This window comes from Phytophthora infestans, genomic scaffold, assembly GCF_000142945.1.
Source record: "Phytophthora infestans T30-4 supercont1.4 genomic scaffold, whole genome shotgun sequence".
NCBI lineage: Eukaryota > Oomycota > Peronosporomycetes > Peronosporales > Peronosporaceae > Phytophthora > Phytophthora infestans.
Window position 1 is genome coordinate 3,033,509 of NW_003303755.1, and position 14,674 is coordinate 3,048,182.

The window sequence follows — 14,674 nt, forward strand, 5'->3', positions numbered from 1 at the left end:
TGCGTGCTTGGTTTGCACGTTGCTGGGCGTTAAGAGTAACCGAAGCAGCAGGCCGTTCCTCATAAAGTTGATGCCCTGGACCGGGATGCAAGTCTTGTACAGGATCGCTAAGCAGGTCTTGGAAAGCACGTCTTCGACGGCCATCAAGTTGAGTTGACGCTTTAGATCCTCAAACCAACGCATTATTAAAAGCAGCAGGGGCTCCTGCTATGGCAGAAACACTGTGTACTTGCAGATTATCTTGGTCATCGCCTGCGACTTGATCCGTCGACCTCACGCCTTCGCCGAAGATACGCTGTGTAGGCAACCTACGGATACTTGGGGTGTTAAGGGAAGCTGGGACCATCGCCTGAGCATCACCAACAGCAATGTCGTCGCTGTGGTCTTTGCTGTCCTCCTCTGAAGACGACCAGTTGCGCACAAGTAAAGCAACCACGCTATCCTTCGCTTCCGACATCGTGTTAGCCTTGAACAAAAAATGTGGATTGAGGCGCTAGCGGTAGGAATGATGGTCGATTGGTTGAAGTGGGAGTGAAGGTCTTAGGTGATTTGGTGACTGCAAAGTGCTCCAAATTGTATACAGCGGCGAGGTTTGCGGCAGCGAACTGATCTTTGCATCTTCATGGCCGACCAGTAAGTTCGCAGTACATTTTATGTTGCGTTTTTCGCTGCAAAGTGCAAAGTTCTCTGAGAGGCATTGGAACTTCGACGCCTTTTATGCGATGCATGTTTGGCGATGAAAATGCGTAACATCATTTTCATGGCGCTTATGGAGTCCAGATGGAGAGAACTCAACATCAACTGCGGCCGCAAGGCTCGGATAGAACACGCTAGCAACCGCTATCGAGTCTCTCATTTTCGGATTTGCTTCCTCCTGCACCTCTCCCTTCCACAACCACGCCGCCATTATGGCTCCAAGTGCCCACCCACTCTGCAAGGATATCAAGCATCCTCTTGACCCCGTCACTGCCGATGAAGTACGTACAGTGAAACAAGTACTCGCGGACGCCGGGTACTCAAGTCCTGAGATGCGTTACGCGTACGTGATGCTGTTCGAGCCCGATCACGCCACGCTGGACAAGTTCTTTGAAGCTGGTCAGCTGACGGAGATCCCTCGTGAGATCGGAGTGTTGGTGCTCGACCAGACTACGAACGTCACGCGAGATTTCGTGGTGGACGTCGTGGCCCGCCGCATTGTCAAGGAGGTAGAGTTGGATCCCAAAACCGACGGCCAGATCCCGATCTTGGATCAGGACTATTGGGACGGCGACTCCATTTGCAAAGCTGACCCGGACTACATTGCTGCGCTGGCCAAGCGGGGCATCACCGACCTCGATATGGTCCGTGGTGAACAGTTCTCGGCCGGTGTCTTCGGCTACGAAGGCGAAGAGGGCAACCGTATGATCCGTGTTTTGAGCTTTCTTAAAGTTGAGATCACACATGCCATGTACGGCCATCCGATCGACGGCCTCGTAGCGCACGCTGATCTGACGAACCGTAAAGTGCTAAAGCTAGTTGATACGGGCTACACTCACATCCCGATGGAGTCGGGCGACTACCTGGACCCCAAGATTACGGGTCCCATGCGTACAGACATGAAGCCACTGCACATCAAACAACCCCAAGGTGCCAGCTTCACTGTCAAGGACAACGTCGTGTCGTGACAGAACTGGGAGATCCGCGTTGGCTTCAACGGCCGTGAAGGACTCACCTTACATGACATTTCGTTCAACGACCGTGGTCGCAAGCGTAAGATTCTGAACCGCGCATCGGTGTCTGAGATGGTAGTGCCCTACGGTGAGCCTTCACCCACTCACGACTGGCAGAACTACTTCGATGCTGGCGAGTATCAATTCGGACGTCTCGCAAATTCGCTCGTTCTGGGCTGTGACTGCCTTGGCAAGATCCAGTACTTGGACGTGACGGTCGTGGATAATTTCTGCGAGCCGTTTGTGATTAAAAACGCTGTTTGCATGCACGAAGAGGACTTCGGTACGCTCCGGAAGCACACGGATGTGCTGGCGTCCCCGCCTACCAGTACAGTGCGTCGCCAGCGCCGCTTTGTGGTATCATTCTTTGGGACAGTCGGTAACTACGACTATGGCTTTTACTGGTACTTCTACCTGGACGGGAGAATCGAGCTGGAATGCAAGGCTACGGGCATCGTGTTCACGTCTGGCCGACCGGAGGGCGAGTACGAGTACGCGACCGAGATGGCTCCTCGTCTTGGCGCACCATTTTACCAGCACCTGTTCTCAGCACGCTTAGATGTGGCCATCGACGGCAACAAGTGCCACGTTGATGAATTGGAAGCCAAGCGCCTGCCGATCAGTCCCGAGAATCCGCATGGCAACGCGTTCATTCGCACAGCGACCCGGCTAAAAAATGCGAGTGATGCCCAGCGTGTGGCTGCAATGGATAAGGGGCGAGTGTGGCGTATTGCGTCAAGCGAGGCTAAGAACCGTCTTGGCCGCTCTACGGGCTACGCACTTTTTCCGGAAGGTCAACCGGTGCTTCTGGCGCCGGCTACATGCCCAATCAACACCCAGGTTTTGCCGGTCTTCCGAGCTACGTGAAGGGTAACCGTTCGGTGGATGGGGAGGACATTGTGCTGTGGCACACGTTCGGTCTTACGCACTTCCCACGCGCTGAGGACTGGCCCATGATGCCTGTGGACTACGCAGGCTTCAAGATGATCCCGGAGGGATCCTTTGACCGCAATCCGACACTAGATGTGCCTGAGTGTCCCGTACCCGGGAATGTAGGCGTCGTGCCAGGCGCTGGCGGGCCGGCTTTTGTGACAAGGGACCTCGGCGAAGGTCAGCGTGCTGCGACGGCGGGAGGCTGGTTCCCGTTGACCCCGCAAGCTCCCACTCACTTCGCACAGGAGACTGGTGAAGCTATGGTGTGATTGTATTGGAACGCTACGGTGGAGTACTGGAACGGTGTGCGAGTTCCCTCCTATCGTCTTACGTGGCTGGGGACAAGGCCGGATGCGCAAGGAGGACCGCGTCTCGGACCTTCCTGTCGCCGCACGAGGACGGATGTCATGGAGAAGGACTCTTTTGGATCAAGATATACTTAAGCGGTGTCGTGTATAGGAAAGCGAGTTGGCGGTAGGCCCTCGTTCATTAGTCTCAGTCTTACATTTACTACCTCTTGCCTAAGCTGAGTGAGAGAAACAAACAAGAAGCTTTTTGGTGTATTAAGTTATCTTGTGCTACCGTTCCTGCCACTACTCGAGACCGTACTCCCTAAACAGCCGCGGACTACCCGACCCTAGAGGTGGTGTAGGACACTTGGTGGAGAAGCAGGGTAGTCTGCTTGCTGGAGAAGGTCTCGTTTGAGTGAAGACTCGCAGAAGAGCGTGTACTACTACTACTTCGACGGAGAAACATTGGGGCTGAGATGTCTTCCGCGCAAGGCCCTTACGAAGACGTCTACGACGAGTCTGGGGACGAAGAAACGGTCGCTGGACCGCAGGAGATCCTAACTGATCCCTCCCGACCGAGTTTGACTACTACTGAAGGTATTGGGGCCGTGCACTCTATGGTACAGCGTGCCGGTGTCCGAGTACGTGGTCAGAGTGGCCCGGATGCGGGTACTGGAAGGATTGAAGAAAGCTCGGTCCCGAGAGACACCTCGACGAGCGTTCCCGCGGTGCCTCAAGACTCGAACCCTGACACGTTCGTGGCGTTCCCACCCGGATCTACCGACTCGACTGAAGGCTGGCTTAACGCGTGTAGATGGCTCCAATCTATGGCGCCTCCTGAGGTGGCGGCGAGCCTCCCTGGTGCTTCGCAGCAGCCCTCGCAGCCTTGGAACACTGGAAACACGGGAAATGTGCCCCCGAACGGCGGGCAAGTGACCCCTTCCCCCGCGAGAGTCCGGATGGCGATACCGTCCTATCAAGGGTACACTATCCAGAGTCCGATGACAGTGGGACTAGGAGCTGATCCCTTCCTCACGTCGAACGCGACGCAGAGAAGCACTCCCGTGACCGTCGCCCCAAGTTCGTGGGTGAGTGGGCCGGGAGCTGCTAGCTGGAACGCCCAGGCTCCTAGCAGAGGAGTAGGCGTGGGGTTTTCCCCGGTGGTAACTCATGCGTCCCAAGTGTCTCCAGGAGTTCCAGCACGAGGGGCGCCTGCCGTCTCTTTCTCGACTGTTCAGCCTAACCAAGGTCCAGGCCCGGTAAATACTTCCCCGACGACGAGTGGGTTCGGTCCGACTGTTCAACCCTCTGCTGCTGGAGTTGGTCCGTCTGGAGGATACGGGACCGCTGTGCCTGGTTACTCGTCGGCTAACCTTGGAGGAGCTCCTTGGAGCGGCCCTAACGGAAGTTATGGCAGTAACTACGCCTCTGGGTACAGTCATCCCGCGCCGTCGGCTGCAGTGGTGCCTTTCGGGATGCCTACTAACATCCGGAACGCTATCCGCATGATTCAGCCGCTCTACTCTGATGGAGCGTCGGTCGAGAAGGCGAAGACATTCTGGGACTCTTTTGAGCGTGCTACAGTGGGTCTGGAGGCATCCATTCGTCTCAGTGCTTTCCGCGAGTGCCTGAAGGGCAAGACTGGTGAGGATTGGTGGACGTACTCTCGTATCAACTCTTTTGATACTCTCCGGACCCGGTTCCATAACCAGTTTATCTGCCAGACCCCGTTGCAGCTGATCGAGAAGCTCCAGAGCACTAAGCGTCCTCGAGGAATGTCCGCCGAAGTGTGGGGCGACATGATCTCGGGCTTGTGTGACGACGCTCAGTGTTACGACGAGCAAATACGCTACCAGTACTTCCTAACGGGACTACGAAACAAGCAGTGGAGAGCCGCTCTCGACGGGAGTATGATTGACTCTATCCGTGGTGCTGTAACGCAGTTACTGTTCAAGAACATGCATCTCCCTTCTGACCACGACGATGAGTTCGAGAACACTTCGACGATTCACACCGAGAACTCTGCTTTGGAACGGATGATGAACATGATGCAACAGACCCAGAATTTGCTAGTGCAACAACAGCAACAGCAGCAACAGTTGCTGGAACGTCCTCTGGCTGCTGCTTACCCGGCTCCTGCCATGAATGTGGCTGCTGCTTACTCTCTTGCTGCTCAGAGTGTTCCGATATCTCAGGCTCAACCGGCCGCGACCACCCCTACTACCCCGTTCCGTGGCGTTCGTCATGGCCCGGACTTGTACACTCAAGACGGTCAGATTGTGTGTGGTAGGTGTCACGTTCTTGGATGTAACCGGCTCAACTGTCGCCGAGGTAGGGCGACTTGCACTAACTGTAAGGCTGCGGGTCATATCAGCGTCGAGTGTGAACATCCTCCTACGAACGGTTATCGGAACAACCCGCCGAGGAACGGTCGTAAGTGTTTCTTGTGTGACGAACCTGGTCACTTGCTTTCGGACTGTCCTTTGAAGGCGTCTCTGAAGACTCTTGGAACGGCTGCTCCTCAAGTGTCTACACCAGTCCAAGGACAAGCGCCCCGACAGCAGTGATGGGGGCGAGAGGGAGGGGAAGGGAGTGTCGCTCCTTCCTCTTGTCAATGGAACGACACAAGTAGGAACACTTTGAACTCCTTGGAGGAGTCGGCCGCGAGGTATGAAGTGCGTCCTATGCTGGGTGGAGTAAAACCCACCGTGTTGGATAAGTGTGAATCGCCTGAAAAAAGAGAGTGTGTAACTGGAAAAGTAGAGCAAGGAATACCTATGACCTTTGGAGCCCTCGAGCCCGTACGAGACGGTGCGTCGATGGTCCCCGGAGCAAGCCAAGAGTGGAGTGTGGAACGAGAAAGTGCAGTGCAAGAGAGTGCCGAAGAAGAAGACAGTAACAGTAACGAGATGAGTGGCCGACGCAACGAGAAAACAATAACTGAGGAACCGTGTTACCTGCGAGAGATAAAACTACAACCTGAGAACGCAGTGGAACGAGGAGCCCCAATAGTGAAGGATAACTACGAGAATGTGGAGTCGAGTGTGAGTAAGCTCGCTAACATCATTAACGACCCGAGGAGTCACCTGGGTCGGAGCGGACACAGTCAAGAAAAGAGAGAAGTGTTCGCTCAAACCCAACCGGAAGAGCCTATAGTCGCTGAGGAAGGCATTCCAGACGGTAGCGTTGAACTAGAAAGAACGGACTCGGAGACTAGCCTGGAAGAGAACACTAGCCCGGAGAGAGACGTTAAAGAGATCGTAACCGCTGCCGAAGAACCCGAGATAATGCCTTCGTACGCGCGAGTGTTCTCGAAGGAGGAACTGGATGCCCTACAAGAAGGAAAGGACATTGGAGCAGCTGAAGAGAAGGAGTAATATGACGAAGAGCTCGAAGATAGACTGTTTCCCCTGGACGAGGTCGAGCTGAAACGTAGACAAGCGGAGAACGCTGAACGGTCTAGGGAACTGTCCCTAGCCGAGCTCAGTACACTTCTTGGCGTTCCTGAGGAGAAACTGGAACGGACTCGTGAGTCTTCACCCGGACGGTTGTCTACCCCTGAATACTGGCTGGAGTGGTATCGCAAGACGCTGGCCTCGACGGGCGCGGCCAAGCGTGCCAACCGTAATTTCAAGGAAGAACCCCCGGATCACGTCGGTTCCGTAGTGGCGACCGCCTCGGATGGTCGAGACGAGGGTGGAGGAACCGATCCCCAAGTGTTTCCCCTCAATGAGATTAAGGTGGAAACCACTGTCGATCCCGTAGTGACGACCGACTCGGATGGCCGAGACGAGGGAGGAGGAACCATTCCCAAAGTGTGTCCCCTCAAGGAGATTAAGGTGGAAACCGTTCACTTTCCTGAATCGAGTGGATCAACCCCTGCAGAGGAACCGGAAGTCGTGGACCTTACCGTGATCGAGACCAATATCGCCTTAGACTTCAACCGACAACCGGGTAACCCCTCTGGTGCTTCCGCGGAGGACCACGATGCTCTCATCTCTGACGGAGTAGTGCCTGAGCGGTGGCGTGCTCTAATCTGGCAGACTGTTTATTATTTCGTGAAGACCGAAGAAATTCAGAAAGGATCGCTGTGCCCCGGTTGCCCTGAAGAGTTGAGGACCGAGAAACTGATGGAAGAGGGAAGCGTTCCTGTATGGAAGCAGGACCTTGAGACCAGGACTCGGGACACTCTCAAGCGTTTCCTTGATCCGTCTGCAGTCGAGCTGGAGAATCTGCTGGTGCGGAGAATCATGGAGCTATATAGGAAGGAAGGAGACAAACAGCGCGTGAAGATCATAGAGCGGAGGTCCCCTTGCCGCAAATGTCGTCCGAAAGAACCTGACCCTGAGAAGATACCCCTCGCGAAACGGGTTAGTTTTGACTGTTCATCTCTTTTCAGCCGACGCTCCGAAGCTATTGGGTCACGCTGCTCGTCGGGAGACTCGAAAAATGGTTTGTACGGTTACGTGAGCGTTGTGGCCGACCGACCCGCTCCGAAGAGAAATCCTGGTCTCCGAGAAGTGCCTGACTCTATGGCGGACACCTCGACCGAAGATGACGACTTTGTGGTCCCGAACGGCAAGCGTGTGATTGGATCTGTTGGCGGAGTAGAAGCGTTATCGTGGGGTTTCATAGAAGACACTCCTGCGGAACTACTAATCGACTCGGGAGCAGTAGCGTGTCTGGTGCACAGCCGCGTATTAGCTCGCCTAGGCCTAAGTCACGCTCCAAGGATGCCCTATGTTGGAAGCCTGAAGGGAGTGTCCGGATCCGTTATTTCCATCAGAGGTGTCATTGACCTGCCGGTGACGCTAGGGTCCGTCGAGAGAAGAATTCCGTTCGCAGTCGTCGATACTCTACACGTGGATGCTATCCTAGGGACTAACGCTCTACGGGAATTCAGAGCCGTGGTAGATCTGGACGCTAACACTGTGACGCTGAAGGACACTGGAGAGGTGTTCCCGATCGGTTCTCCTCGCGTCGAAGAATGCTACTTGTCTCGAATCACTTCTAATGTTCGTGTCTACCGTGGAGCGCAAGCTCTTGTAGTCGCTGACGTCCAGGGGAGAACATGTCTGGTGTACCTCGATGACTGTGTGGTCTTCAGCGAAGACTTCCCTACTCACTTAGTACGGCTAAAGCAAGTACTGGAACGTTTCCGATCCGCTGGATTCAAGCTCAAGATGAAGAAGTGCAAGTGGGCCCGGGACCAAGTGGCGTTCCTGGGACACATCGTCACTCCTTCGGGCATACTGCCCAACCCTGAAAAGGTGAAATCAGTGATGCACGTCCAGAGACCTCACGATCTGCATACGGTTCGAGCGTTCCTGGGCCTGACGAGCTACTTCAGACGCTTCATTGCTGGGTACGCTGCGATTTCGGCTCCGATCGAACGCTTGAAGATGAAGGGAGCTCAATTCGTCTGGACCGAAGACTGTGAATCAGCATTCCTACAACTGAAACGCAAACTGGTGGAACCTCCTATCCTAGTGTATCCTGACTTCTCGAAACGCTTCCAGCTGTATGTGAAGCTAGCAGTTGGAGCGTGCTTGATGCAGACTGTCGATGGGCGAGAGCGAGTGGTGGCGTACGCTTCTAAGTTGCTAGTAGGATCCGAGAAGAGCTGGATTCGCAAGGAGGACGGCACCTCGGAGATTGAATGCTGGGGAATTGTCTGGGCCTCTCGAAAGTTCCGCTGCTATTTGGACCGGTGCGAATTCGACCTGTATACCGATCACAAGGCGTTGACCTGGGTTTTCAACGAGACTAACCGTACTAGTAACGCTAAACTGGCAAGGTGGGCGATGGAGCTGTCTCAACTGCGTTTCAAGGTGTTCCACAAACCTGGGACGTCCATGGGTCACGTGGACGGTCTATCTCGGCTTCACTCTCAAACGATCAGTGCTATCTCGATGTCGGATCTGCTTAACGATGCGAACGACGCTCAGCCGGATTCAGCCGAAGTCGGGGAGTCTTCGACTCCCGGTGTAGACCCCGTCGTGGTAGAGTCCGGTACCGAGAACGCTGCGAGTGCTGACCCTGTCGCGCCTGCGGAGGAAGACGAGCCCGAGGAACAGCTCTTGGTGTCCCCGGTCGATGTTTTCGGACTCCAGCAGACTCGATTCTTAGAAGAGCAGAAGAGAACGCCTTGGATTCAGGCGATGATCGCGTTCCTGAACGACGGAGCTCTCGCCTTGGATCCCCAGCTACGGACGAAGGTCTTACTGATGGCTCCTAACTACACTGTGAAGAACGGTGTTTTGATGCGTCGAGTACACCTGAAGGCTCGAGCTGGACCCGCGTCCAACCTCGAAGTGCCCGTGATTCCGCTACCGTTCATCTCAACCGTTCTTCACCACTGTCATAAGGATGTGTTATCGGCACACGTGGGAGTTACCAAGACGATGGATCGAGTCCGTAAGCATGCCTATTGGCACGGTTGGAAGAAGGATGTAGCTGAGTACGTTCGGGAGTGTACTGTCTGTGGAAGTGGTAAAGGTTATCGACCGTGGAAGAATGGTCTCATGCAGAAGATGCCTGTGCAAGAGTTATCCGGACCGTTCTCCTTGTTGGTCGTTGATGCTGTAGGCCCCTTGGTGGCTACTCCTAGAGGTAACAAGTTCATTCTGGTCTTCGCGGACTACTTCACTAGGTGGGTGGAGGCGTTCCCGGTGGCTCGGCTTGATACGGTGACGTTCGTGGAAGTGATGGTGAACGAAGTGATCTCCCGCCATGGTGTTCCTGAGCGGCTGCTCAGTGACCAAGGTTCCAACTTCATCTCGGGATTGGCTCGCTCTTTCTACGAGACTCTCGGAATCAAGAAGCTGTTTGGCGCTGCCTATCATCCTCAGACGCAAGGACTGGTAGAGCGTTTTAATGGTACGCTCTTGGGAATGTTACGAATGTACGTCAACGAGTCGCAGACCGACTGGGATTTGTACTTGCCGCGGGTACTTTTTGCTTACCGTACTTCCTATCATGAGGCGTTGAGGGATTCGCCCTTCTTCAGTCTCTATGGTAGAGACCCAGTATTGCCTCTGGATCTAGCGTTCCTCAATACGAACAACGAGTGGAAGAGCAACGAGGTCGCTAGCTATCGTCGGAAACTGTTCTTGTCTTTCCGTGACACTAGACGCATGGTAGAACGCCAACTTCTGAAAGCTCAAGGTCGGCACGAACAACGTTTGGGCAGTCAAGTGTCAGTGAAGTTCGCAGAAGGCGACCCGGTGTGGGTGTACCAGTATTTCAGGGCTCGACGTGGCGAACGAACGACCAACAAGCTAGCCTTCTCGTGGCATGGTCCCTATCGTGTGGTGGGAACAGTGGGTGAAAACGCTTATCGTATAGCCTTTCCTACCCATCCGAACCGAGTGGTGACCATCAATGTCAACCGCTTGAAGCGTTTCCGTGGACGCTGAAGTAGACCGTTCCCGTCTGAAGTGCCGGAGGGAGTACTGACCAACCCCAGCTTGGATGACGACGGTCCTTTGACCGAAGGTGATCTCCCTTCCACTAGTTACGTGGAAAGACTGCTCATTGGTGGTGAGGAGACGGCTTTGACAGGTGTGCCTTGCCCTGTGATAGACATCGTTGCGAGACGCAAGAAGAATCGGGAGGAACAGTTCCTAGTGTTATTGGCGACTTACGAGACTTTATGGAGACCAAGAAATACTCTACTGCCTACTTACGCCACTCTGATTAACGCGTTCGAAGATACGAGAAGGAAGGAGGCTGGGCTTCCGGAACTTCGCCGCAGCGCGCGCCTGGAAGAAGCTAACGCCGCTGTGGACGAAGATGAACTACTCTTCTAAAGAGTAGTGGAGTGAGATTGGCCTTTCGAGTCACGGTGGACTCTAAAGTCAGTCTTGAGGGGGAGTGTGCAGTGAAACACTCCCTACTTTTATTTTGCATATTTCTGGATATTACGAAACGATTTCAAGCCTCATGCATTACGAAGAGAGACCAACAAGTCATCGGACGCGAGATGAACTCTACAAGGGGCTTGTTGGAAGAAAAACAAAACGAAAAATTAGTTATGAAACGACACTACTTCTCCTACCCGCTTCTAATTGGGACGGTCTGGATCACTACGGGCGTGGGAAAGGAACGCTGGACAGCGTGACTACGCTGACTTCTTCGATGGTAGCGACTTGGACGACGAACGGTCCGGAGACACCGTAGCCTTCTTAGGCGAAGGTGAATGCGACTCGGCACGCTCCTCGGGATCCTCGGACTTCTTCTTGGTGGCCGACGGAGTTTCCGCTGCTTGCTTGTCTGGCGACTCTTCGGGCTTCTTCGTCTCAGGAGGCGGAGAGAGCGAACGGTGTGGGGAACGCTTCGGAGACGAACGCCGACGCGAGACTCGCGAAGTTCCCCTCTTGGACGACGACCCCGCCGGCGATGCCGAACGCTTGGGCGAATGCGCGCGTCGAGTCTTCTTGGCAGGCGAGGCCGAACGCGATCGTGACTTGGAGCGCTTCGAAGGAGCAGTCCCCGCCGCCCGGTTTTCCTTTGAAGGAGGAGACTTAGAAGCCGAACGCTGTCGAATGGCCTGCGCCGAATCCCGCTTGGTCGAAGACTTGGACTGCGGCGCCGGGCGCTTAGGAGAAAGCGTGCGCCTCGACTTCTTCTTCTCCGGAGACGCCGATCGTGACCGAGACTGTGACGGATGGCGAGAGCGCTTGGGCGACAGTGCGCATCGGGACTTCTTCTTTACAGGAGTAGGCGAACGCGATCGCTCCGAATACGAGATGCTAGCCTTGCGCTTGCCGCTTGCGCGCTTGGGGGAAGGAGGCCGCTCGGGCGTCAGTGAACGCTCGCGCGACCGCGAGCGACTCTTCCGCTTGTACGAACGCCGTGGTGAACGAGAGCGTGACGTGGAACGCTTGGCCGACTTCTTCGACTTAGGAGGAGAACATGACAAGTGCAGACGCTTGACGGGACGCTTGCCACCGGCCCCACTCTCGTCCGAACAGGGTTCGTAGCCCCGTGCGTCTTTGCCGTCAACTCCGTCGGGTCCGTCGTCCTCGTTCTCGGACTCTTCGTCCTCCGATTCGGCGTCTTCTTCCTCGACCCCTGCCCAAGACGCGGTGAAGGTTCCGTTGGTACGCTCGAGCGGTGCGTACCCGTCCTGATCAGCTTCAGAGGAATCGAAGGGAGCGATCCTAGGTGCCTTGAGCGTCCCATCGCGGAGTTCGCGGGCTATCTTGACCTCCAACTTCTTGAGACGTGGACAGTGAGTAAGAGCGTGCCACACCCCGTCTGAGAGATCTCCAACCCAATGAGAAGCGTGCTTGGCCTTGGACTTGACGTCGTGAAGTACCCGAGCCAAGGCGCGATCCGAGAGCTGACTGTCTGCCTTCGCGCTGTTCGGATCCAGGGCGCCCGTGTGGAGTAAGAGCTCCATCATAGTAGCAAAGCCGCCCTCGTCGATGCCGAAAGGCTTCAGAGCGCCCCGGATGCGTCGAACGTAACCTTTTTGGTCGTGCTGATATAGGCGAGTCAAACTATCGATCACGGGGCCCCGGTACGACTTGGCATCGGGAGTGTTCCGGCCTGGTTGCCCGCCCATCCACATTAAACGACGCCGGCTCGTGCACCTCTCGAACAGTTCAAGAAAGCCGTAGTAACCCCACGTTTCGATGCAGATACTAAGGAAGCGCACGCGGGCCACGAGAGCCAACATCTTAGCCTTACGGCGAGCGCTGGAGTTCTTGAGAGGCGCATTGAGCTGCCAGTCCCAGAAGCGGGCGCGGTTCCGGTTCCAGAAGCGCCAATGCGCTACGTGCACTAAGGGAAAATCGAAGGGACTGTACCAGAGGACGGACCCTCTCCACGGGAAAGCCATCATGAACGGCTCCAGCCCGAGCAAAACGGCCTCTTGATATATCTCTTCGAGATCGCGGCGCACCCGCGGGGGAGTCCTGTCGGCGAGTTCGAATGGTAAGTCGAAGGGAGGGGAAGACCGGTCCTTGCGCCCCTGCGACGACGTGCCTTGAGAGCCCTGCGTCTTCTTCTTTCCCGAGCCCGGTCTAGCCTTCTGTGGCGCAGGGAGCGGGACTCTAGCGAAGCGGTGATCCTGTGGTGGTTTTCCGCGGGCGTGCCGTCGCGAGGGCGAAGGCAGGATCATAACTGGACCTGTCAAGGCCTCGCTGGCCTTACCGCTGCCCTGGATGATGGCCGCCGCTATCTCGTCCAGTATCCCCATCCCCACAGTTCCTTCGTTGATGGCGAGCACGTCGCGCATCGCCAGCCAGAAGCAGACATCGGCGGCGGAGTCCTGCGGCCGAGGCGTTCCTTCGGACGAGTCGGAGGACTCCTCCTCGACGACCTCACGGAGTTTCTTGTAGCGATCCTTATCGCCGGAGCCGACCATACCGCTGGTGCTGGTGCTGGGAGACGGGTCGTCGGGTGTTGGCGTCTGCGTCGCGGGGAGGCAAATTGCCGAATGAGGCGGAAAATTGACCGACTGGTTGCCGTCTCTGGCGTTTCTCGAGAACCTCGCCGTTGGTTATCGACTACCCTCTCCCAGGTGTCGACTGTGAACGATTGATGGGCGATGACCACGCAGTTGGAGGGACGGTACACGGCGGAGTCGGACGTGTCTTCTTCTCATTTGTGAAAGTTCTTCACAAGGAATGGGGGTTCAAGCAAGCCTCGTCCTGGAATACGCGCGGTGGGAGCTATGGCCAGTATACACCAGCGTGATCGTCGCCTGGGTGTTGACGACTCCCATTAGGAGCGTCGGGTGGGTGTTCCTGACGCAGGTTTGGCGCGTTCTATCCATGAACCTCGAAATCTGTGGAGAGTGTGCCTCTTCTTACCGACACACTCTGCAAGACCGTGAACTCCGCCAGCTACGCGGTTCGGTGTACGCTTTCGCGGCTTGGAGTGTTTTCTTTAACGCCCCTACCTGGGTCCTTCAGGACGAGGATGCGAGATACGGTGCTTATGGGAGGATGCTCCGTAGTTGGTGGATGGCATGCAAGGTCACCTTCGCCGAGTACCTACCTAACGTGCTCGTGGACACCAAGGACTCTGCGAAGCGTTACTGGAACGCTTCATGGGAAGCCAGCCGGGCTACTCTACTTCGTTGTTATGGCGTTGGCGAGTTCGTCTGCTGGGTCGCGTTGCTGTGCCTGTCGTTGGTGCTGTTCGTACCTATTAGCCTCTACGACCTAGTGGAGTTCGTCCTACAAGGACCTATCGGTGTTGCCATCGGACTTATGCTGCTAGTGACGTACGACTACTGTTACGAATGGACTCGCTGGGACCTGCTGGGGCCTCTCTTCGTCGTAGTGACCGGTGTGATTTCGCACGCCCTGCGTCTGTGTGAAGAGGATAACCCGCTGCTTTCGATGGCTCCCCAGAGTGTGGTCCGTCAAGCTTTGGCTAACACCCAACTGAACGCTTCGAAGCGTAGGCGTGCCGAGGCGCTTTGCTTGGAACGCTTGCGATACAAGGATGGTATCGAAGGGTTACGCGACTTTCAAGCGGCGGAAGAAGAGGCCCCCTACTACGGAAGCATTCCTGGGTAACTCCTATGGAACCGAGCAATCCACGGAACGTCCTATTGACCTTTCGGGTGCGCCCGAAACAATGGCTCGCCTGCACCGCCAGCGTTGGCCATCCGTTCGCCGAGGACGGCAAACTCCAAGTCGGGGAGTATGTCCCGTACCCGGGAATGTAGGCGTCGTGCCAGGCGCTGGCGGGCCGGCTTTTGTGACAAGGGACCTCGGCGAA

General features: G+C 55.8%; 2 protein-coding genes across 2 annotated transcripts; both read left to right on the forward strand.

The window, feature by feature from the left end:
• Positions 1-908: 908 nt before the first annotated feature.
• PITG_03730 (copper amine oxidase, putative) lies at positions 909-1,936 on the forward strand (the record flags this gene model as incomplete). The annotated part of the gene is made up of 3 exons (XM_002906730.1): positions 909-1,626; positions 1,705-1,860; positions 1,905-1,936. 3 exons carry the CDS (start codon positions 909-911, stop codon positions 1,934-1,936), a joined length of 906 nt encoding a protein of 301 aa, XP_002906776.1.
• A 37-nt stretch (positions 1,937-1,973) lies between these two features.
• On the forward strand, positions 1,974-2,911 carry PITG_03731 (copper amine oxidase, putative; the record flags this gene model as incomplete). Its single annotated transcript, XM_002906731.1, has 3 exons — positions 1,974-1,992; positions 2,086-2,549; positions 2,579-2,911. The coding sequence occupies 3 exons, from the start codon at positions 1,974-1,976 to the stop codon at positions 2,909-2,911; spliced, it is 816 nt and encodes a 271-aa protein (XP_002906777.1).
• Positions 2,912-14,674: the final 11,763 nt, after the last annotated feature.